This window comes from Xyrauchen texanus, chromosome 19 (assembly GCF_025860055.1).
Source record: "Xyrauchen texanus isolate HMW12.3.18 chromosome 19, RBS_HiC_50CHRs, whole genome shotgun sequence".
Taxonomy (NCBI): domain Eukaryota; kingdom Metazoa; phylum Chordata; class Actinopteri; order Cypriniformes; family Catostomidae; genus Xyrauchen; species Xyrauchen texanus.
Genome location: NC_068294.1, coordinates 9,115,785 through 9,139,596, shown reverse-complemented (window position 1 = coordinate 9,139,596; position 23,812 = coordinate 9,115,785). Strand labels below are relative to the sequence as shown.

General features: G+C 38.9%; 1 protein-coding gene across 1 annotated transcript in view; it reads right to left on the bottom strand.

Moving 5' to 3' along the window:
* LOC127660129 (complexin-1-like) overlaps positions 1-6,399 on the bottom strand; it is a 68,643-nt gene extending 62,244 nt beyond the window's left edge. Inside the window, exons 1-2 of the mRNA XM_052150223.1 lie at positions 6,117-6,399; positions 5,159-5,269 (exon numbers count right to left, since the gene is read on the bottom strand). Coding sequence (XP_052006183.1) covers positions 5,159-5,189 — 31 coding nt within the window. The 5' untranslated portion in view covers positions 5,190-5,269; positions 6,117-6,399. The remainder of the gene's footprint in view (positions 1-5,158; positions 5,270-6,116) is intronic.
* Positions 6,400-23,812: the final 17,413 nt, after the last annotated feature.

Genomic DNA, 23,812 nt, shown 5'->3' with positions numbered 1-23,812 from the left:
AGAGATGGAATCACTCATATTTTTTTCTTGGGGTAATCTTGCATTCATAAAAGTAAGTAACTTAAAACTGAACCTTTGCTATCGTTTTGTCATAGAGAATTTGAGTTTTATTTTGAGTCTCTACAACATTGAGACATGAGAAAGTACATTACTATACATAACTGTAGCTTGCGAGATTTGTAATATTTGTTTTAAAAGCAACATTCGGTCTACCTGAGATATATATATATATATATATATTTGAAGAAATCTGCCTTTGAATATAAATATAATGATTTGCTTACATCACTCCAAGAGACTCGAAGGAGGACAGCAAGGGCGTAGGGTGCCATTTGGGACAGGGCCGTAATATAATTTTGCAAAAATGTAGCCATTGTCATGTAATTTCTATGAGATCTGGCTGTTACTGGCATCATCTGCCTCTCCCTCTCTTCGCTCTCCCAAATGTGCTGCGTCATTCTCTGCCAAAACATCCAACGCCAGAGGCTCACATTACAATTAAAAGTTGATGACTGTTAGATTAGTCCATGAGCCTGGCTCTAAGAGCTCCTACAAGCCCTGTAATCTAATTTAATGTTCCTCTGATTCCGCATGTAATGCTGGATGTAGCATCTAACTCCCTTCCCTTGGCGGAGGGATTGGCAACTTGCCCCATCTCAACCAGCGTTCTGATTTCAGCCCCGGCATGCAATGGTCATTGCATTTGCGGTCCCTCTCATTACATGGTTAAAACTCTTGCCGGCTCAGTGCAAGTGATCAGTCATTTCTAGGCCAGTGCATACAGTAAATCAATAGGTATCAGCTCTTGGGCTGCGCAGAGCTTTGCTATATGAAGTTACAGGGTTTGACTTCCCCTAGTAACATACACACGTATTTGGAAAAACAAGCTTCATTATCACTGATGCATGTTGTTACTGTTCTAATTTAAAAGGAAACATGAAATATGTAATAGCTTTTTTTTTCATGTGATGAATTCATTAATGTATTTCTTATTTGTTCACTCATTATGGTGAATCAAATTACCCTCTGACTGCTATGACGTGGAATTACAGCACAGTTTTTTTTTATAGCCTTCAAATAATTGACATTTCAATGCATTTAATTTCGATTTACAATTAAGTTTCAGTTGAGAAATTTAATTTAGCTGATTCCAGCTGCATTGGGGTGTTAATTAAGGATATTTGATTAGATTAAGCATTTCCACCAATACATGATAAAATGTGTCAGAGCTTCGTGCTAGACCTCTGCAGGAAGTGAAAGAAAGCTGACGCTGGTGTGATGGTGATCTGATTCAGGATCAGGCTTGGCAGTGCAAACACTACATTGCAGTTTTCAATATATGTGACTTTTGACTCAGCACAGTACCTCCTGCATATTAATGCTGAATCTCAGGACAACCGGTTTCCATGTGCCACAGAAGTCATCCCACTTAATCATCAAAATAAAAGCATTAAATAAACAGTTGGTCAATGTGCTAAACCTAACCCTAACTCACAGTAAAGTGAGTTCTTCTGTTCTCTAGAATGCCTGGTCTACAAATGAAACTATTGTGTCATAATAAGTGACACTTATTACATTGTATATATCTTTTTTTTAAACATTTTAATCAGAGTGCATATGCAATAGTGTAACTATATTGTACATGCATATCACATACAGTATATTTGTGTTTATGAGCTAGCTCAATAGGCTTTGTGTGTGTGTGTGTGTGTGTGTGTGTGTGTGTGTGTGTGTGTGTGTGTGTGTGTGTGTGTGTGTGTGTGTGTGTGTGTGAGAGCGTGTATTTATCACTTTGTGGGTACCAAATGTCCCCATAAGGATAGTAAAACCCGAAATTTTTGACCTTGTGGGGACATTTTGTCGGTCCCCATGAGGAAAACAGCTTATAAATCATACTAAATTATGTTTTTGAAAATGTAAAAATGCAGAAAGTTTTCTGTGAGGGTTAGGTTTAGGGGTAGGGTTAGGTTTAGGGGATAGAATATAAAGTTTGTACAGTATAAAAACCATTATGTCTATGGAAAGTCCCCATAAAACATGGAAACACAACGTGTGTGTGTGTGTGTGTGTGTGTGTGTGTGTGTGTGTGTGTGTGTGTGTGTGTGTGTGTGTGTGTGTGTGTGTGTGTGTGTGTGTGTGTGTGTGTGTGTGTGTGTGTGTGTGTGGCAGAAAAATGTGCCCCATGTCAGGCTTATTAACACAGTTGGCCAACTCTGTGCAGGACAACTGACTTTCCACTCCACTGAGCTGGCTTTAGCCAGAGAGATACAAAGAGACAGAAAGAGAGAGAGAGAGAGGGAAAGTGGTCAGGAATAAGGAGGAAAAGGGGAAACGGAGGAGGATTATGGAGAGATTTGAAGGGAAGGGTTATTTGGGAATGACTCTGGGGTGATATTTACACTTTCTATCTCTGCCATCGAAACATGCCTCTTAGTAGAGAAAAATTCTGCAAAAGTGTGTGTGTTGGACAGTGGGTCATGTTTTGGCTGCATTGTGTAGACCAGCAAATGGTCCCTGAAAAGAAAACGGCTTAGTATACTAAATGAAATAAACTAAACTAAATAACGTCTATCTAAATAAACTAAACTAAATGCAAAATGTGTATGTGAGGGTTAGGTTTAGGAGTAGGCATTGAGGATAGAAAATATACTGCAGTATAAAATGGAAAATCAAAGTCAATGGAAAGTCCCCGCCATGACAGAAAACAAAAGTGTGTGTGTGTGTGTGTATGGGTTTGGGTGGATTACAATAATTTTTTTAGGTTACAAATGGGTAATTACAAGGGTATTATGCTATAAATGTGGTTTATGAGGACATTTCTAGTGTCCCCATAATTCAAATCGCTTAAAAAACATACTTAATGTTTTTTATGTTAAAATGAGGTTTAGGAATAGGGTTAGGGGATAGAATCAATAGTTCGTACAGTATAAAAATCATTATGTCTATCTAGAGTCCTCATAAGGATAGCCGCACAAATGTGTGTGTGTGTGTTTGTGTGTGTGTGTGTGTGTGGCTGATGCTGTAGGGATACTCAGGAGATTTCTCTCACATAACTATGATTAGTCCGTGAGCTTTACTGCCGTGCCCTCTCGCCACCTGCTGACCTGCTACCTCTAAATCTCTTACTGAGCCAGACAGTCCCATTATTTCACTTCAGTCTGAGCTTTTTTAAGGGGGGGGTCAAAATGGCTGCTGGCAAATGGAGATTGCATGCCAGTTCCCTGATTTACAGGATCAATCAACGGTGGAGACTGCAGTCACACAAAAACCCCACATCCAGTAGAGTTGTACTACGCCAATACAGTAATGCATTAATGCATGCATCCCAATGATGCAATAAATGCTGTGGGAAAAATGCTTGCATAATTTTTCATCTTGGTTTACCAAGCTACTGAAAGATAACTGCAAGAATTGCAATGTTTACAGGAGAAGGAGCTTGTACATTGATTAAGGTGCTCATACATTTTGGTTAAGGGTTTTCTTAAGCACTAACCTCTAAGAATTACAAATTGAAAAAACTTTGTTTTGCTGATCATTTCAACCTTAGGTGTGCTGCCTTTTGTTTTTATAAACATTAAAAAAAAAACATTTAAGAAATTTAGGATTAAAGTCTTAGCGGTAGCCTAAGATTTGATATTCAAGCCTTTGATTTGGATAAAATATTCAGCATTCAACATTTACCAGCAATGGCACCATTGTGATATATGCATATTGAATTGCATTTGGTCTTCTTTCTTACATCTATTTGCATCCTGAGTTGTAATTGTTCTTAACTTCCTTGCATATATTTAACCATTTAAAGCTAAAGCAGCTGCCTTTACACTGCAAAGTGACTATGTGTTGATTCTTGTGTGCAGCTGACTGTAACAGACGCATATTAAGGGTCATAACTATAGCAAAGCAGGTCTGATGAAGCATTTTATTTACCCATAGCAAAGAGCCTAAAACTAAGCTTATCTAAAACTTTACACACCATTCTTTAACAGTAAATGCAATTCTAGTTATCTTTAAAAAAATAAAATAAAACCCCAAAACAACCTAAAGCTTGGATCAATTTTTCTTAGACACGCTCCGCTATTCTCCGAAACAGAAAGGACAGAAATAGCGAGAAAAGTTGTGTGTAAACCTGAAGCAAGGGACCACTCTCTCTTCTCAAGGGTGAAATCCCTTTCAACACAGCTCATTGGATTTAACTCATTTTCTTTATCGATGGAGCAAGTGGACTGGGGCAGGACCAACATGGGTTGCTTTACCCAGCAGCTGGTTAATGAAACAGGTCGCACGCCACCTTTTTATAGCACATCCTCTCTAATCAACCGCTGCAGCCCTGCTCTCCTGAAGTCCCTTGGGACTGCACTGTCAATCTCTCTTGTCTTGAACGGGCTAAGTGCTTTGAGGAGCGGAAGTCCACACCGAGTAGGATGGATAAAATGCTCATTATGAATGCAAAGGATATTAATGAACCACATTAGGTCTTCTGTGAGATGCAATATTACAGTTTAAAGGGCTATATTTATGTAATTAATATCACTGGGATTATGCAGTGTGTACATTCTCTAGTTTTAGTTGTTTTGGATAATAATAATAATAATAATAATAATACATATCTCTTGTAAGACTAAATGGAAGGGAAATTATGTCATAAAAGTTACAAAACCTATAGAAAAATGCAAATATTTGTTACCAGATGGAAAATAACAGGCATCGCGCGCATACTGCAGCAGATTCTGAAATGCGCAAAGACGCACGAACTCTAAGACGCGTTTACGATAACCTCAGTAAACACTAACGGGAATCTTTAGTCCTGAACAAATAATTAGACCAAGAAATAGAGGGTTTTCCGATGTATTACACCACTATCCTATACTTACGGTAACCGGATCCTACCAAGATGAGAAATTCCTAGATAGACTAATATATTCCAAAAGAAAATACTAAAGCAACACTTGGTTCATTTCCCAAAAGCGCAAATAACAAATAAAGAAGAGCGCATGACACACAGACTAAAATAAATGTGGTGTATAAGCAACTGGAATATAATGTTCCGGGTGTACAGAAAATATATTCATATACGAGTTTAAATAAACCCAATCTAAGCCTCAGTGCCGATGTGTGTGCCACTATTATGTTTAGAGAAACGGGACAATCCCAAACTTACCTCCCAACGCTTGCTTCATTACAAAATTCATGATGATGGCTTTTTATTCCTGCCTTCTTCAACCAAATATTACATTCAGGTTAAGCTTTTCAAGTAGTCCTTTCACCAGATCTAAAATGTGAAACAGACACTTACATAAATGCAAAATAATACAACTTTGTAGCCTTGTTGAAGAAAAACTTCACATCTACAATGACGGAATGGAATAAACATAATATTATGCGGTAGATGTGCACTGCAAATATCGACCAGTTCACACAAGATGCAACATATGAAGGAGAGTAAAGGTCAATCAATATACGTAACATGCAGTTCGAACAAAGTGTGGAGAAAATATAGTACTCTATGCTATCATAGTGGTTTACCAGAGCCTACACAGCCTAACCCCTCTACCAGCACAATAACGTTTATTCGGATAAATAATGCAGACTCATTTGAGTGAAGTAAATCTACGGGCAGCATTTTTTGTTCTCAAATATCTTTCAGTAACATCTGAGGGCAAGACGTACCTAACGTGTTTTATGTTTATTAATGTTGGTGTCTATGAATGTAAATAGTATTTATGCTTACATTTAAAAGGATATTACGAGACAACACTTTATTTGAAATCTCTTAATCTGTGTGTAAACTTTCCCTCATCCATCCGAATCAAACCAATAGGTCCGCGAGATCCTCGCGTGTGCATTTATACTCCAAATACAACCGATACGTTTGCTGGTGAATGAATTCACCTCAGCGTTTAAAGTCCAGATTATTCGTGTGTTACACATCTAAAGTGGCCTCTGCTTATAGATATGTTCAGATAACCTCTCTTAGTATTGACTCGAAAACAAAATTACTTCCTCGTTCACTGAGAGGCTCATTTCAGCACCATTGCTGGCGGACAGCTCGCGCTCCATCCCAACATAAAGCAAACCCCCAAACGTTCGCTTTACTCACATATAAATGTCATAATTACCTGTAGGGCGATTTCAAATGTCTCTAGAAGCTGATTAACTCCCCAGAATTGAAAGTTAAGCGACAATGGCACGGCGAGGCTTTAACTGCTCGTTCCTAACATCTCCGGTTTCTAGGCAAAAGAAGGACGTCCTTGTTGCTCTGGCAGTGGCAGAAAGGCAGTGTGAGTGTTGTCTGTGAGGGGAACTGCAGCTGCTCTCACTGAATCACATGGAGAGATCCCATCCGAAACGTCCCACGTTCGTAGCGATCAATTATTTACGCTGCCGCGCGACCCTTTTCCCCACTACACGGTCGCTTCTGCATGAGCGAGGTTGCTTTAGGTTGCTTTGGCGACCAATACGTTGTCCAGCTATATGCTTTTACAATCCCATCACTATCCCAATTGGGATGAGTTTATTTTTAGCGTCTTGCCTTGGGGTGCACAGGCAAAAGTCTTGCTGCATACAAATGGGACATGAATGGAAGGTTATGTATAGACTACAGTGTAATGCATTCAGCGTCAGTCTGATTGAACGATTAAACCCCGGGCTGCTCGCCTTCACCTCGATTCGTCCTTGGGGTTTTTTAAAGAGGCATGAGGCTGTTTGTTGCCACTATGCACGCCTTTTCACGACTAAGCACGATTTCAGGAATATGTTTACCCCGTGAGCCTGGTAATGGCGGTGAAGTGGTACTGGGCTTCGGCATTCAATTAGCATGCTAAGCCACGTACAGTCGAGTGCGCTGAAAATATGTTTAGTTCTTTAGAGAAACCTCCTTAAAACACAAAACAAAAGTTGTCGAACCTGCGTGTGTGTGATAGTCAAGCACTCATTGCAGTATTTTGGAGTCTAATTGAAAGGGAGAAATGTGGGACATTTCTTGCCCGTTCGCAAGTAGCCTATATGGTTTTGCGAGAAGGGGACACTTTAGAGCACAACAGTAAAAATCCCATTAATTTTTTTCAATAAGTCAATTGATTATTAATGATAACTTATAAACCTTTAAATACAACCCTGAGCTCTGAAGTAGTTAATCAATGGTATATGCTTCTGTTGAAGCCATCATCAACTTATAATTAGATTCCTCCGTAGGAGGGAATCTATTGTAATTGATGGTTTTATTATTATTATTATTATTATTATTATTATTATTATTATTATTAGATTCCTCCGTAGGAGGGAATCTATTGTAATTGATGGTTTTATTATTATTATTATTATTATTATTATTATTATTATTATTATTATTCTTCTTCTCCTTGAGCCCCAATAGCTCAAAAAGTCACTGGTCAAAAATTTTCTAAATTGGCACATTGATACTCCATGCCAACGGGTACCCCCAAACCAAGAATGGCCCACATTCGCCCATAGGTGGCGCTACAGGCCACGCCCAAAAAACAAAATTCAAAGTGATACAATTTCCACGCCATTTGTCCAAATCTTCTGAAATTTGGTGTACATGCCTCATTCCTCATGGGGAACAAAAAAGCCTCAAGAACCCATAACTTCCGCCATGATGGATTTTCCCGTGACGTTGAAAATTTGCGAAAACCTACAAAACTCTTCTTCTCCTGAACCGTAGCTCCAATTGACTTGAAATTTGGTACACATGTGTAGAATGGACATCCTTGAAAACGTTACTTAGGAAAAATGAATACGATACAAAATGGCTGAAAGGGGCGTGTTTATGTAAATGTCCAAATTTTAACAATATATACATGTCAATAAATCAAATGTAATTTTGACTGATGGTTTTTCAAACCTAACATGCTTAAAGATGACATCACTCTGAAGTACTGTGCAAAGAATGGCCAACATTCGCCCCTAGGGGCTTACAGGCCATGCCGAAATTCCCATTTTCTGGTCTAAAATGTTCTAATTTGGTACAATGGTACTACAGGCCAACAGGAACCCACAAACCAAGAATGACCGACATACGCCACTAGGGGCACTACAGGACAAGCCAAAATTCCCATTTTCTGGTCAAAAATGTTCTAATTCGGTACAAGAATAGTACAGGCCAACAGGAATCCACAAACCAAGAATGACCGACATTACGCCACTAGGGGGCACTACAGGACAAGCCAAAATTCCCATTTTCTGGTCAAAAATTTTCTAATTTGGTACTTTGATACTACAGGCCAACAGGAACCCACATACCAAGTGTGGCCCACATTCAGCCCTTAGGGGCGCTACAGGCTACTCCAAAATTTCGTTTTCTGGTCAAAAACATTCTAATTTGGTACATTGATACTGCAGGTCAACAGGAACCCTCAAACCAAGAATGGCCAACATTCAGCCCCTAGGGGCACTACAGGCCATGCCGAAATTCCCATTTTCTGGTCAAAAATGTTCTAATTTGGTACATTAATAGTACAGGCCAAAAGGAATCCACAAACCAAGAATGACCGACATTCAGCACTAGGTGGCGCTAGAGGCCAAGCCGAAATTCCCATTTTCTGGTCAAAAAAGTTATAATTTGGTACATTGATACTACAGGCCAACAGGAACCCACAAACCAAGTATGGCCCACATTCAGCCATTAGGGGTGCTACAGGCCACTCCCAAAATTTCGTTTTCTGGTCAAAAATTTTCTAATATGGTACATTGATACTACTGGCCAACAGGAACCCACAAACAAAGAATGGCCAACATTCAGCCCCTAGGGGGCACTAGAGGCCACCTGAAATTCCAATTTTATGGTCAAAAATGTTCTAATTTGGTACATTGATACTACAGGTCAACAGGAACCCTCAAACCAAGAATGGCCAACATTCACCCCTAGGGGCGCTACAGGTAATTCCCAAAAGTCCCATTTTCTGGTCAAATATTTTCTAATTATGTACATTGATACTACAGGCCAACAGGAACCCACAAACCAAGAATGACCCACATTTGCCCATAGGAGGCGCTACAGGCCACGCCCCAAAAAATATTTTCAAAGTGATACCATTTCCACGCCATTTAACCAATTCTTTTGAATCTTGGTGTACATGCCTCATTTCTCATTGGGAACAAAAACGCCTCAAGGATCCATAAGGTATGATGGATTTTCCTGTAGACTGAAAATGTTTCGTTTAGGATTCAGACAGAAATACATGTTTTTGGATTCATCCATTGAGAGGGTTTAACCCCAACCCTCTACTGATCAATTTGAAATGATTTGCCATTTTGAGGAGGAATCCGCATTGCTGCTTGCAGCTATATTTATTATTATTATTATTATTCTCCTTGAGCCACAATAGCTCAAAAAGTCACTGGTCAAAAATTTTCTAAATTGGCACATTGATACTCCATGCCAACGGGTACCCCCAAACCAAGAATGGCCCACATTCGCCCATAGGTGGCGCTACAGGCCACGCCCAAAAAAACAAAATTCAAAGTGATACAATTTCCACGCCATTTGTCCAAATCTTCTGAAATTTGGTGTACATGCCTCATTCCTCATGGGGAACAAAAAGCCTCAAGAACCCATAACTTCCGCCATGATGGATTTTCCCGTACGTTGAAAATTTGCAAAAACCTACAAAACTCTTCTTCTCCTGAACCGTAGCTCCAATTGACTTGAAATTTGGTACACATGTGTAGAATGGACATCCTTGAAAACGTTACTTAGGAAAAATGAATACGATACAAAATGGCTGAAAGGGGCGTGTTTATGTAAATGTCCAAATTTTAACAATATATACGTGTCAATAAATCAAATGTAATTTTGACTGATGGTTTTTCAAACCTAACATGCTTCAAGATGACATCACTCTGAAGTACTGCGTAAAGAATGGCCGACATTCAGCCCCTAGGGGGCTTACAGGCCATGTCGAAATTCCCATTTTCTGGTCTAAAATGTTCTAATTTGGTACAATGGTAATACAGGCCAACAGGAACCCACAAACCAAGAATGGCCGACATTCAGCCACTAGGGGGCTTAAAGGCCACGCCAAAATTCCCGTTTTCTGGTCAAATTTTTTTTAATTTGGTACATTGATACTACAGGCAGACAGGAACCCACAAACCAAGAATGGACAACATTCACCCCTAGGGAGCTTACAGGCCATGCCAAAATTCCCATTTTCTGGTCAAAAATGTTCTAATTTGGTACACTGATACTACATGCCAACAGGAACCCACAAACCACGAATGGCCAACATTCAGCCATTAGGGGCGCTACAGGTAATTCCAAAAATCCCATTTTCTGGTCAAACATTTTCTAATTTGGTGTATTGATTCTACAGGCTGACAGGAACCCACAAACCAAGAAAGGCCCACATTCAGCCCCTAGGGGCGCTTACAGGCCACTCCAAAATTCCCATTTTCTGGTCAAATATTTTCTAATTTTGTACATTTATACTACAGGCCAACAGGAACCCACAAACCAAGAATGACCAACATTTGCCCATAGGTGGCGCTTACAGGCCACGCCCCAAATTTTTTTTTTCAAAATGATATAATATCCACCCCATTTGTCCAATTCTTCTGAAACTTGGTGTACATGCCGCATTTCTCATTGGGAACAAAAAAGCCTCAAGGATCCATAAGGTCCGGTATGGATTTTCCTGTACATTGAAAATGTTTTGTTTAGGAATCAGACGAAGACATGTTTTTTTGAATTCCTTCATTGGGAGGGTTTATCCCCAACCATCTACTGATCAATTTTAAATGATTTGCCATTTTGAGGAGGAATCCGCATTGCTGCTTGCAGCTATATTTTTTTATTGTGTTTATTAGCAGAATTCCTGGTGAACAACTACATTTTCATCGTACAGCACAGAGAAATCCACCAATCGGAGAACCGTGGCCAACAAAGTGTGCAAAAGGAGTCCAGTAGTGATAGCATACTCCCTTAAAGCACTATGAATGCCACAATTGAGTCGGTCTCCCTACATTTACACTTATGCATTTGGCAGACACTTTTATCCATAGTGACTTACAGTGCACTTTTTGCAGGGACAATCCCCCCGGAGCAACATGGAGTTAAGTGTCTTGCTCAATTACACAATGGTCATGGCTGTGGGGAGTGAAACGACAACCTTCTGCTTACCAGTTCTGTGCTTTAGCCCACTATGCCACCATCATTACATACACCCTCAAACTACATATACTGTATATTGTATATATCTGAATATTTAACAGTAAGCGTAAAATATAATGTTTCTATACTTATAATCGACAAATTAACATCAATCGTTTTGAAATATATTTTTTATTTGACGGGCAACCAAACAGATACACGAGACAGGACTAACTAAGCAGAGAGAGTGAGATGAGTTTCTTCATATCAAACAGCTTTCTTTAATGATAACACACAAACAATCATTGCAGACTACATACATTTACTAAACTACATTCAACAATCCAGCAATGAACATGACACACAAGGGGATTAAAATAGGCAGGAACAAACAAGGGACAGGTGCCGCTCGCAGCTGAAAGTTGGCATGATAAGCATTCCCATGGAAACAATCAGGGTTACCATGGAAATGCTGATTTCACATGCCAGCGGCACCTGAAACACATGAGGGAGAATAGTAAACACGATTTGACCACAACAAACATAACATGGAGCATGAGTGTCCGGATGTCGACATAGATCGAAACCGAACCATACAGGGAGTCGGGATCCAGACACCATGCTCCGGACATAACTCAAGACCGACCGAAGAGCGCATGGCGGTAACTCACAACACAAGAGATGGGATGATGATGTTTTTGTCTGACGAGACCGTGACATCATCATCCCATGTCTTGTGTTCCGTGACATTAACCCCACCCCACCCAAGGGGAACATAAAAAAAAACAAGACAAACCAAACAAGCACTAACAAAGAACAGAAAACACAACAGAAAGGGAGGGAAACCAGGAAGGGAGTTTAAGTAAAGGGGTGTGATCCGGAACAGCTTCCATGTCTGTGAGCACTGGCAGTGACAGGGGAACAGCCTCTATGGCCGTGAGCACTGGCAGTGACAGGGGAACAGCCTCTATGGCCGTGAGGACATGCAGTGACAGGGGAACAGCCTCTATGTCCGTGAGCACTGGCAGTGACAGGGGAACAGCCTCTATGTCCGTGAGCACTGGCAGTGACAGGGGAACAGCCTCTATGTCCGTGAGCACTGGCAGTGACAGGGGAACAGCCTCTATGGCCGTGAGGACATGCAGTGACAGGGGAACAGCCTCCATGGCTATGAGCACAGGCAGGGACCAGGTAACGACCTCCATGGTCATGGACATTGGCAAGGGCAGGTCAACAGCCTCAGTTGCTGTGGGTACTGACAATGGCAGGAGGACAGCCTCCATGGCTATTGACGCTGGCAGCAGCAGGGGAACAACCTCTATGTCCGTGGACGCTGGCAGCAGCAGGGAAACAGTCCTCGTGGCCACGGAAGCTAGCAGTGGTAGTGGAACGGCTTCCGTGGCCATTGGGCCAATCGGAACTTGCCACTTGGAAGCCATGTCAACATCCATAACATCCCATATGCAGAAACAATCAGGGTTCCCATGGAAATGCTGATTCTACGTGTCAGCAGCACCTGAAACACATGAGGAAGAAACATAAACACGATTTGACCAAAACAAACTGAATATGGAGCATGAGTGTCAGGATACCAACACAGATCAGAAGAGCACTGACCAAAGACTGACCGAAGAGCAGATTGTGGCAACTCACAACCGGACATGTGCACTCACACAAAGAACGTACCCAAAACACAAGACATGGGATGATGATGTCACGATCCCTTCAGATAAAAACCCAACCTGACAAGGTGACAGGACTGTGACAGAAATGTTGTATCACCTTGGTGCTGGTTGGTTTGGTTCATGGCTAAGAACATAATGGCTTAGAATGATGTAATTGATAAAATCCCTATGGAAACAAATTAATGGGAAATATATTTTTAGAACCATGTTTGGCTGAATAAGTGGGCAGGCACTGTTGCGCTTTATTTGAAGGGTCGTTCCAAGCGAAAGTGACCAACTTATTCCCTTTATGAAAGCCCTTACATGAGGCCGTTAGGGAAGGGTGATGGAAGGAAGTAATTTAATAGTTTATAGTATACTCTGTGTTGTATTCAGTGTGGCGTGTATGTGCATTTCATTTCTAATGTAATTTATTATTCATGTTTCCTGCAATTTAAACCTTTTTAAATGCAAAGGGAAATAATCCATAATAATCCACTTGTCTTAAACAAGTGCCACAAAATGAGACAAAGTTTATTCAATTCAACTTTTATAATTATAAGCAGGACATTTTCTGTTAAATTCAAGGTATCAAGGTATCATTCTTATTAAAATAAAAAAGTGTCAGTATATCTATGCCTTTGAATAGGATGTTCCAAACAGACACACATGAGACAATAATGCTTCTTTGAGAGTGATCACTTTAATGGCTCTGCCCTTTAAAGTTAGTGTATGGGGTTTTCACTTTCTACTGGAATTCGGCCTTTGTCAATATTACTATTTTCTAGCTAGTGATGTAATAAAATCTCATTTGTTGTCTGAAGTGTTGGGGTGACAATCACATTGAAAGAGCAAAATACCCTGATTAACCTTATCCACCCTATTAGTAACTAATCTCTGTATAGCGATAGAGTAGAAGCAAAGCTTTTCATTTAATTGATGAAACCATAGACAAGTATTGAGGTGGGTGAAATAAGCTTCATCTAGTTATGACTAAAGAGTTTTAAAGCGAAGCATGGACTAGTACATCAGTCATGCTTCATTCTGTGCCTTGATGTGACAAGCAACAAAGAAAATCCTTTTGTTGATCTAATTGTGTTGTATATGCAAATAAAATATGCCAAGAGTTAAGTTGTTTTTTTAAATGTAAATGTCTTTGAGGTTATCTGTTGACACTGACAATTTCCTGCATTCTTTACGTTCAACTAGATTGGGTAAAAACCATATTGCAGCAGAATTTACAATAAACATCCAGAGTGGGTCATGTAGTGATATTTCATCTTTATGAATTGTCCATCCTCTCTACACTGTGTACTGCAATATTTTAAGGTTTGTATTCAGATTCACTCATTTGTACTGATGCCAGGAAAGAAAATGATTTGCATATGGAGGAGTGAAGACTGGTAATAACCTGGATTACAGTACGCAGTGGGTGTCAGATTCCTTCTGAATTTAGAAGTTGACATTTTGAGACATTTTGCCTCCCACCGCGCTGTTACAAACAGCAGTGAAAAAGATTTCAGCCTCAATCACTGTTGTCGCCCACACAAGAACCTCACAACGCTAAACAATGCCTAAATACTTTTCTTTCACCACAACAGCAAACATACAATAATTAATAAGACTGTTGTGGAGTTAACAACAATGATGAAAAAGCTAAGTATGTCAATGGCTGTTGTATTATTTTGAGAACATCTGTGCTTTTGCTGTTTTATATGAATGAATTCTAAAAACAATGCATCCTTAAATCTGTTCCTCAATTTAGAAATGTATTCCCACATCTGCATGTTTATTATTTGTGTTGGCTCTTTCTCCCTCATTTCAATCTTAAAGTGTTCAAATGTGAAATGGCTTGAGGGTTGAATTGAGTACCATTATCAAAACAGCCTATCACACTTCAGCAGTCTTTGATTTCTTGTCTCTATTTGTTGGGCTATTCCTACCTTAAATTACAGATGGCTTATTGAAAACTGTTATATTAGATTTATATTCCAAATTGTCATCAATCCAATGAGACATAGTATACAAGTGTGCCAATGGAAGTAGCCTGAATTTTCTCAATCTATTTGAAACTGGTTGTCAGATTTTACAAAAAACTTTTTCAGACAGCTGTCAATTAATAAACAGTTTGGTCCAAGATTTTGCCCATAAATATTTTTAAATCAAATTACTTTACACTAATTCAACTGGAAACACTTTACAATATTCCCTTTGTTAAGGGTTTCTAAAGGGGTTATATGTTGACTAATAATTGATTTACAAATGCATTATAAAATCACTGATATGCAGTTATAACAACATGCATAAAAAGGGCAACTTTCATGCAATACTTGCCATATAGTGAGCTATTTTACCTCACATGATATAAATGCTTAATAAAATTTATTCAACATTAATGACCTATGAAAATGTACTTTAATGTAAAGTAGAAGCACTGTAAAGCATTTATAAAGTAATTTCTAAAAATAGAAAAAAGACTTGAAAGGTGATTTTGAAGAGGAATTTAGGTAACTAGGACTCGGTATAACCTTATTCTTTTGACATTGTGACAAGGAAAGTGACAACACAAGTGAGGCAAGATATTACAGTAATGAATATAAATACAAAGCAGACTGTAGCTAAATTACTGTATATGATCCCTCCTTTTGATCTCAGTCTGCTGCATTTTGACATAAATCATGAATTAGGCCATTTTATATTTTATATAAATATATAATGTGAAGTGAATAATGTTGATTATCTTCTAACAAGGCCACATGTCATAATTTGGGTACATTAGATCAGTTCTCGTAGTCAATGTGTTGAATGCAGGAGAAATGGGCAGGAGTAAAAACCTGAGCGACTTTGACAAGGGCCAAATTGTTATGGCCAGTCGACTGAGTCAGAGCATTTCTGAAATGGCAAGGCTTATGGGGTGTCGCCATTCAGCAGTGGTAAGTACCTACCTACAGTGGTCTGAGGAGGGAGAAAACACAAACCAGCGACAGGGTGTTGGGCGCCCAAGGCTCAACAATGCATGAGGGCAACGAAGGCTATCCCGTCTGGTCCGAACTAGCTGAAGGTCTACTGTGGCACAAGCCACCGAAAATTTTAATGATGGTTACATTAGGAATATGTCTCAATACAGAGTGCATCCCACCCTGCTGCGTATGGGACTGAGTATCCGCAGACCGGTCAGAGTGCACATGATGACCCCTGTTCACCATCGAAAGCACAGAAAATGGGCACACGTGCATCGGAACTGGACCTTGGAGCAGTTGGAAGAAGGTCGCCTGGTCCGACGAGTCATATTTTCTTTTACATCACGGACAGCTGTGTACATGTGTGCCATTTACCTGGGGTAGTGATGGCACCAGGATGCACTGTGGGAAGACGGTGGAGGGAGTGTGATGCTCTGGGTAATGTTCTGCTGGGAAACCCTGGGTCCGGCCATTCATGTGGACATCAATTTGACACATGCCACCTAACTAAAGATTGTTACAGACCAGGTGTACCTGGTCAACCATTGCCATGAAGGGGTGTACCTGGTCTGCAACAATCTTTAGGTAGGTGGCATGTGTCAAATTGATGTCCACATGAATAGCAGGATAATGTGCCCTGCCACACTGCACAAATTGTTCGGGAATGGTTTGAGGAAAATCATGAAGAGTTCAAGGTGTTGCCCTGGCCTCTAAATTCTCCAGATCTCAAATTGTATTGAGCATCTGTGGGATGTACTGAACCAGCAAGTCTGATCCACGGAGGATCCACCTCACAACTTATAGGACTTAAAGTATCTGCTGCAAATGCCTTGGCGCCAGATACCACAAGACACTATCAGGGGTCTTGTAGAGTCCATGCCTTGGAAGGTTGGTGCTATTTTGGCGGGACGTGGAGGACCAACAGCATATTGGGCAGGTAATTTGGCTCATCTGTGTGTATATATATATATATATATATATATATATATATATATATATATATATATATATATATATACAGTCAGGGCCATAACCAAAATATACTTTGAAGTCCCCTCCAATAATCAGCCAAATTGTCCCCGCAATAATTGATATTCTTGTAGCTGTTATGTGGTATAATTGTTTACATTAAGTTGTTGCAGGAATAACATGATGGTTTTAAAAAAGTAATTTTTTTAGAACGCTCTGAAGTCTAACACAGAGCCAATCAAATCGATGAAGGCGGGACTCAAGTTTAAGATGCTGAGCGGGACTCAAGTTTAAGATGTTGAGCAGAACCTCATGGATTATTCCTGCACCGTGCATCAGCAAGCAGTTCAGGTTAAACGTGTTAGTGTCATGTAAGATGTCCGTATATAACTAAACATGCAAAATGTTACCTCTGTTTTATGATTAAAATGTTACAAACGGTAAGTAATTTCCAAGGGTGCAAACTATTCACCATTTGGCAAAATTCACTATATTTAATTGAAAATATGTTGCGTACAGTACCTGATTCATATGTCATTCATAACTGTAAATGTGAAAACATTAACAGAGCTGTTTTCATCATGTCAGGCCTTAGATAAAGTGCAAAATTTGTCTACATTGTGAAGGAATTTAATGAATTTGGTTATCTGGCAAACTTTTGAAGAAACTTTTTAGAAAATTCACATTGTCTAAGAAAATGATTCAATTGAGTTTTTAGGTTGTGACAAGGACAGTGTCATATATTTTTGGTGCAAATTTTATTCGAATCAAGTAAAGATTTTCCAGATAATTTATTTGTCTTTATTTAAATCTTAAATATGTACAGCATCTCCTACGAGTCTCCTTTTATAAGAGACCATGTCCTTGTCAGGTCTGTGCTCAGGTCTGTAGTTCACCTAAAAATGGAAAATGTACTTATACTCACCCTTATGTTGTTGAACACTCATATGCTGGTACTTTTTCTTGGAACATAAAAATAGGTATTTTAAGCAGATCTATTCCATAATAAATAGCCATTTATAATGAGCAGGAGCTGTCAAGCTCCATAAAGGACAAATACTATAAATCGTTATTAAAGGTTCTGTATAAAGACATCATGACAGTAGTCCATATGACTTGTTCACTATATTCCAATCTCTCTGGGGTCATAGAAAAGCTTAGTATGTTGTTGTATGGACTACTTTAATGGTATTTTAATGATGATTTGTTTTCCCCTCTTTGGACCTTGACAGCGGTCAATATGAACTGTTTTTGTATGTAAAAGATCAGTGTTAGGATTCTTGATGAAAAGCTTGTTTTAAGATTCTATGGGGGTTGCACAACTTGATGACATTAAAAATGTTTGTGTATTTTCTTTTTGCAAGCCAGCTGATGTCATGTCATTTTACAGATACATCAGTGGTGAAAAGAAATTCAAATTATATTTGTCTTTTCTTTGATACAGCACAAAATAGAATGCAAAGATGACTGAAATAGGCAAATTACTAGCAATGCAGACACAGTGTTTGTTTTGTACTGTGTGGAATTAAAAAAAACATATAATTTAAAACCAAAAATGAGCATTTAAAGCCTTTATTCAGAAATGTATTGCATTTATCGCATTCGCTATTTCAAAGGGCCGAGGACACCCACCCCAAAATGGTTTTGTCCCCTCAATGTTCAAGATATGGTTACGGCCTTAATAAATATACTAATATATATTATTATTATTATAATATACACTCACCTAAAGGATTATTAGGAACACCATACTAATACTGTGTTTGACCCCCTTTCACCTTCAGAACTGCCTTAATTCTACGTGGCATTGATTCAACAAGGTGCTGAAAGCATTCTTTAGAAATGTTGGCCCATATTGATAGGATAGCATCTTGCAGTTGATGGAGATTTGTGGGATGCACATCCAGGGCACGAAGCTCCCGTTCCACCACATCCCAAAGATGCTCTATTGGGTTGAGATCTGGTGACTGTGGGGGCCATTTTAGTACAGTGAACTCATTGTCATGTTCAAGAAACCAATTTGAAATGATTTGAGCTTTGTGACATGGTGCATTATCCTGCTGGAAGTAGCCATCAGAGGATGGGTACATGGTGGCCATAAAGGGATGGACATGGTCAGAAACAATGCTCAGGTAGGCCGTGGCATTTAAACGATGCCCAATTGGCACTAAGGGGCCTAAAGTGTGCCAAGAAAACATCCCCCACACCATTACACCACCACCACCAGCCTGCACAGTGGTAACAAGGCATGATGGATCCATGTTCTCATTCAGTTTACGCCAAATTCTGACTCTACCATCTGAATGTCTCAACAGAAATCGAGACTCATCAGACCAGGCAACATTTTTCCAGTCTTCAACTGTCCAATTTTGGTGAGCTCTTGAAAATTGTAGCCTCTTTTTCCTATTTGTAGTGGAGATGACTGGTACCCGGTGGGGTCTTCTGCTGTTGTAGCCCATCCGCCTCAAGGTTGTGCGTGTTGTGGCTTCACAAATGCTTTGCTGCATACCTCGGTGGTAACGAGTGGTTATTTCAGGCAAAGTTGCTCTTCTATCAGCTTGAATCAGTCGGCCCATTCTCCTCTGACCTCTAGCATCAAAAAGGCATTTTCGCCCACAGGACTGCCGCATACTGGATGTTTTTCCCTTTTCACACCATTCTTTGTAAACCCTAGAAATGTTTGTGCGTGAAAATCCCAGTAACTGAGCAGATTGTGAAATACTCAGACCGGCCCGTCTGGCACCAACAACCATGCCACGCTCAAAATTGCTTAAATCACCTTTCTTTCCCATTCTGACATTCAGTTTGGAGTTCAGGATATTGTCTTGACCAGGACCACACCCCTAAATGCATTGAAGCAACTGCCATGTGATTGGTTGATTAGATAATTGCATTAATGAGAAATTGAACAGGTGTTCCTAATAATCCTTTAGGTGAGTGTACATATTATTATTCAAACTGCATATCAGCTAAATGAAATGCATTTGTAAATGACATATAAGTAGTTAATGAATGCCTTTATAAGCCCTAAACAAAGGGAACATTAATGTAAAGTGTTACCATTCAACTAGCAACACAGATATCAACTCCCAATACAATGGAAAAAATTAAATAGTAATACGGATAAGCTGATTATTAGGTAATCAATATGAGTAGTATTTCGCTAAACCTCAGGCTGCATTGCCTTCATTTTTTAATCACACCATAGACAATTAAGGCAACAGTCTGCACTTTAAATGTGTATTAACCAAATCCCAGCCTGCAAAATGGGTAAAATTATGAACTGCAGAAACTGAGCCACCCACACATGGTATTTTATAGCAGGTCTCTGCAGCTTTCAAAGAGAAAAAGAGAGATAGAGAGAGGCAGAAAAGACAAAAATGTTTACAGGAGTTATGGATGTTCTGACTCACAAGGAAACAACACAGATCCTTGCTACTAATCTCTTATATAAATGCTCTAATTCTGAAGGTATTTGATCTTCTGAGTGTTTATCTGTGTTCTAAATATTAATGTGTGACTTCAGTGCAGTTTAGATGAACTGAATGTGTTAATGTGCCGTATGAGTGAAATAATGTGCAAGAACTATAAATGTCAATAAATGTCAAAAAAGCACCCAGAAAACAGGATATAACACAGACACACAAAGAGGAAAAGTATATACCAAGCAATTTGCTTGATCCCGAAATGACCTGAATTACCCTTTGTATGCACAGTATACGCCATATACACTTGTATTTGTTGTTATTTCTCTGTAATTAATGTGCAGGTTTGTGATAATAACCATGGGTAAGTGGATGCCAGGGGTGTAAATAACGAATTATAAATACTCACGTTACTGTAATGAAGTAGTTTTTCCCAGGAATTGTACTTTTATAAGTAGTTTAAAAATGTTATACTTTTACTTGAGTATATTTTAAGTGCTCTAACTTTACTGCGTTATTTTCCCACTGTCTGTGTTCGCTACTTCCCTGTCCCTATTTTATTTTTATTTATCAACATGATTGGCAAGAGACAGTCTCGTGACTTCCGTCAAATCAAATCACACACTTGAATGGCAGCAGCAGATCTGGCACCAACTGTGGAGGATGCCTCAAGCACATTTCAACACCTGAAAGGACTTTTCGCAGTGAAAAAGGCCAATTGTATGATTGTGTCACTTGAGTTTAACTTGCTCAAGCCAGATATCAGCATTAATCCTACCTCTAATTTGAAGAAACAGATCGAGGTATATTTCATATTTCTGCTTACTAGATTCTTTGTGTCTATAATGTAGCCTGTAATTTAACTATCACTGAGATTATTGGGCTGCTGTGAGAGAGTAATGCAATGTTATCAACATTGATAGGCAGTAAAATTATCTAGATGTTTATCGGAAAAAAGAGAGATGTCCTCGATCAAACTTTTGAGTAGTTTTCTATATTTAGCCTATATTCTACATCTAGAACAGGGGTGTTCATTACATCGATAGCGATAGCGAGACAACCACTAGTTGCTTGATCTAGATACAATATAAAAGATTTAATTTTTATTTCCTGGTGCTGTTTGATAAATTACCAGGAAAGAAGAAATTATAAAATATTTTATAATTATGTATAGCCTTTATCATGTTTCTTCTAATGCCTGATAGAAAAGTATTTTTAAGGCAGAATATTCCACCAGTCACAAACTTCAGACAATTGTGCATCATGCATTAGATTAGAATGAGAACACAACTACTTCTGGGCTTAAAAGATACAAGAACTAAATACATGTTGAACATTGTATCTCGAAAGGAGGACAATGTGGCCAACATGTGCTATTAAAATAAATATTTCACTCAAAAATGAAAATTCTCTCATCATTTACTCACCCTCATGCCATCCCAGATGTGTATGACTTTCTTTCTTCTGCAGAACACAAATTAAGATTTTTAGAAGAATATTTCAGCTCTGTAGGCCCATATAATACAAGTGAATGGATGCCAACATTTTTATGCTCCAAAAAGCACATAAAGGCAGCATGAGTCTCTTGAGTGAGAAATGGGTTAGAGAGTGTCAGTTTCCTGTTTCAATCTATAAACCTGCATTACCCCAGGGCAATGAGTGTTGATAAGACTGCTGTTTGATTACTTGTTGTTTTCATTACAGCTGAAGTGTATAATGTCTGTGCCACTAGCATTATCAAATGAAAAAATAATCATTTTCTTTTTCAGCAGGTTTCCCAAATACTTCAATAATCTTACATTGAACAGATAGCCCCTCCCCAAACACACATCATCAGTTGAGCCAATGCTGCCGTGTTGGGATGGACGCTCAAACAAACAGAGCTGTGTTTGATAGTGCTGTAGAGCCACAGTGTTTACACATTTCAGGGAAATAAATATAAATATATATATTTTATATATATATTTAATTATTATTACATACAGGTTTAACTGCAGTTGGGGAAAAAAAACCTGGGATCTGTAATCTAAACGTTCATCAAATCACATGATGTGGAGCAGAATTGTTAAGGTAAGAGATAATTACTGAATGGAAATCCCCATTGGTCACTTCCCATTGGATTCCAGGCATTTATGAAAGTTGGAGTGTTTGAAAGGTTTAATAAAAATTATCTTTAATTATAAATGCTCTTGTGTTCAATTACACACCCTTGAGTAAAATGTGATGGATGTAGTAAACAAACCTGCTCACATCCTTGAGGCTGTGATGACAATTCTTTTGTTTAATGTGTTTATTCTAACTATTGACTTGTATTTGTTTTCAGGTTTGCATTATATCCACCTGTAATTTCAAATGAAATAAAAATGTCTTTGTCTCTATGGAGCCAGAAATATGCCAAAACAATTTGAATTTGAATTATAGACTTTTGAATTTTAATTATAAGTGGGATTTTTGCCAAATGTAATATTATGTTGTATTTTAAATAGGTTTGAATACATTTTGTTATGTAATGATACATATTTCCAAGTAAAACAAAATTATCCATGAGAAGAAAAAAATGTCAGACTGATCTCATTGTGAATTTGGCAAAAGCAGGTTGAAAGTTCTTCAGCTGAAATCAGTCTGTGCTTACCGAAATTCCAACCACTGCCCCTAGTGTCCGAATACGGAAGTGTTTTTAAACGTACAGTATGGGCAATTTAGCTCCAGTTTCTGGATGAAATGTCCACAGAGTGGTGCAAAAGCAAGATGTAAAGCAAAATTGATATTTTATTAACAATACACCCTAATTCAAACACCAAGCCTAAACATAACCTTCAGTAGAGTAAAAATGTATTTTTAGAGCATTATTTCAGAAGTAAAACATTTTTCAACACTGACAAATCTTGCACAATACGTCCAGGAATGTATTGAGAAAGTAAATAGAGTTCAGTTTGATTTCAAGTGTGGCATGCAGTATTTATTTACCCCCTGTCGAAATGTATAGATCTCTTCTTCGTACTTTGTGAAACTTGCATTGACACATGCCAAATTGTTTTGCTCCATTGCTATTATTTTGTGGCTTACAGGAATAGACAGCTGTCCATATGGCATTGCTCAGTTATGCTGCTTTCTTTTGGCTGAACAGCCAATCTAAGTTTAGACCCTAATCTCTCTTGCTCTCTTCCACTCATGACCTGGCCTTTCAGACAATGATAGACCCAATTCAGAATGATTACAGGTCCTCACAGAGAATCAGGCTACCTATTTCCAACAGGACAGCATGTTATAATCTTAGAATCAGAGGTAACTTCCTCTTTCTCTGACTGTCTGAGATCAAGCCAGAACTCGTCATATTTCACATTCTGTCCTTATATACCAGCTCACACACTGGGTCTGTGCCAAAGCATCATAGACGCGCTCCCGATGCGAAGGCTGTTTCAAAAGATAGGTATTTTGCTGGCTCCTAAAATACCTCATACTGGCCAAATTCGAAAGTATACTCGTATGTGTTCTTTCCCTGGTAGGCAATTTCAAAATGCACTGTAAAGAGGTTGGTGAAAAAATATAAATCTCTCTCTTATGAGGCTCCATTTCAGTTAGGATGCTGCCATAGAAGACAGCTGCATATGTAGGCAAGAGACAGAACAGAACTGTTAGATGTCCTCACTGCACAAACTGGACATACTTTACTGTAAACCCTTTGTT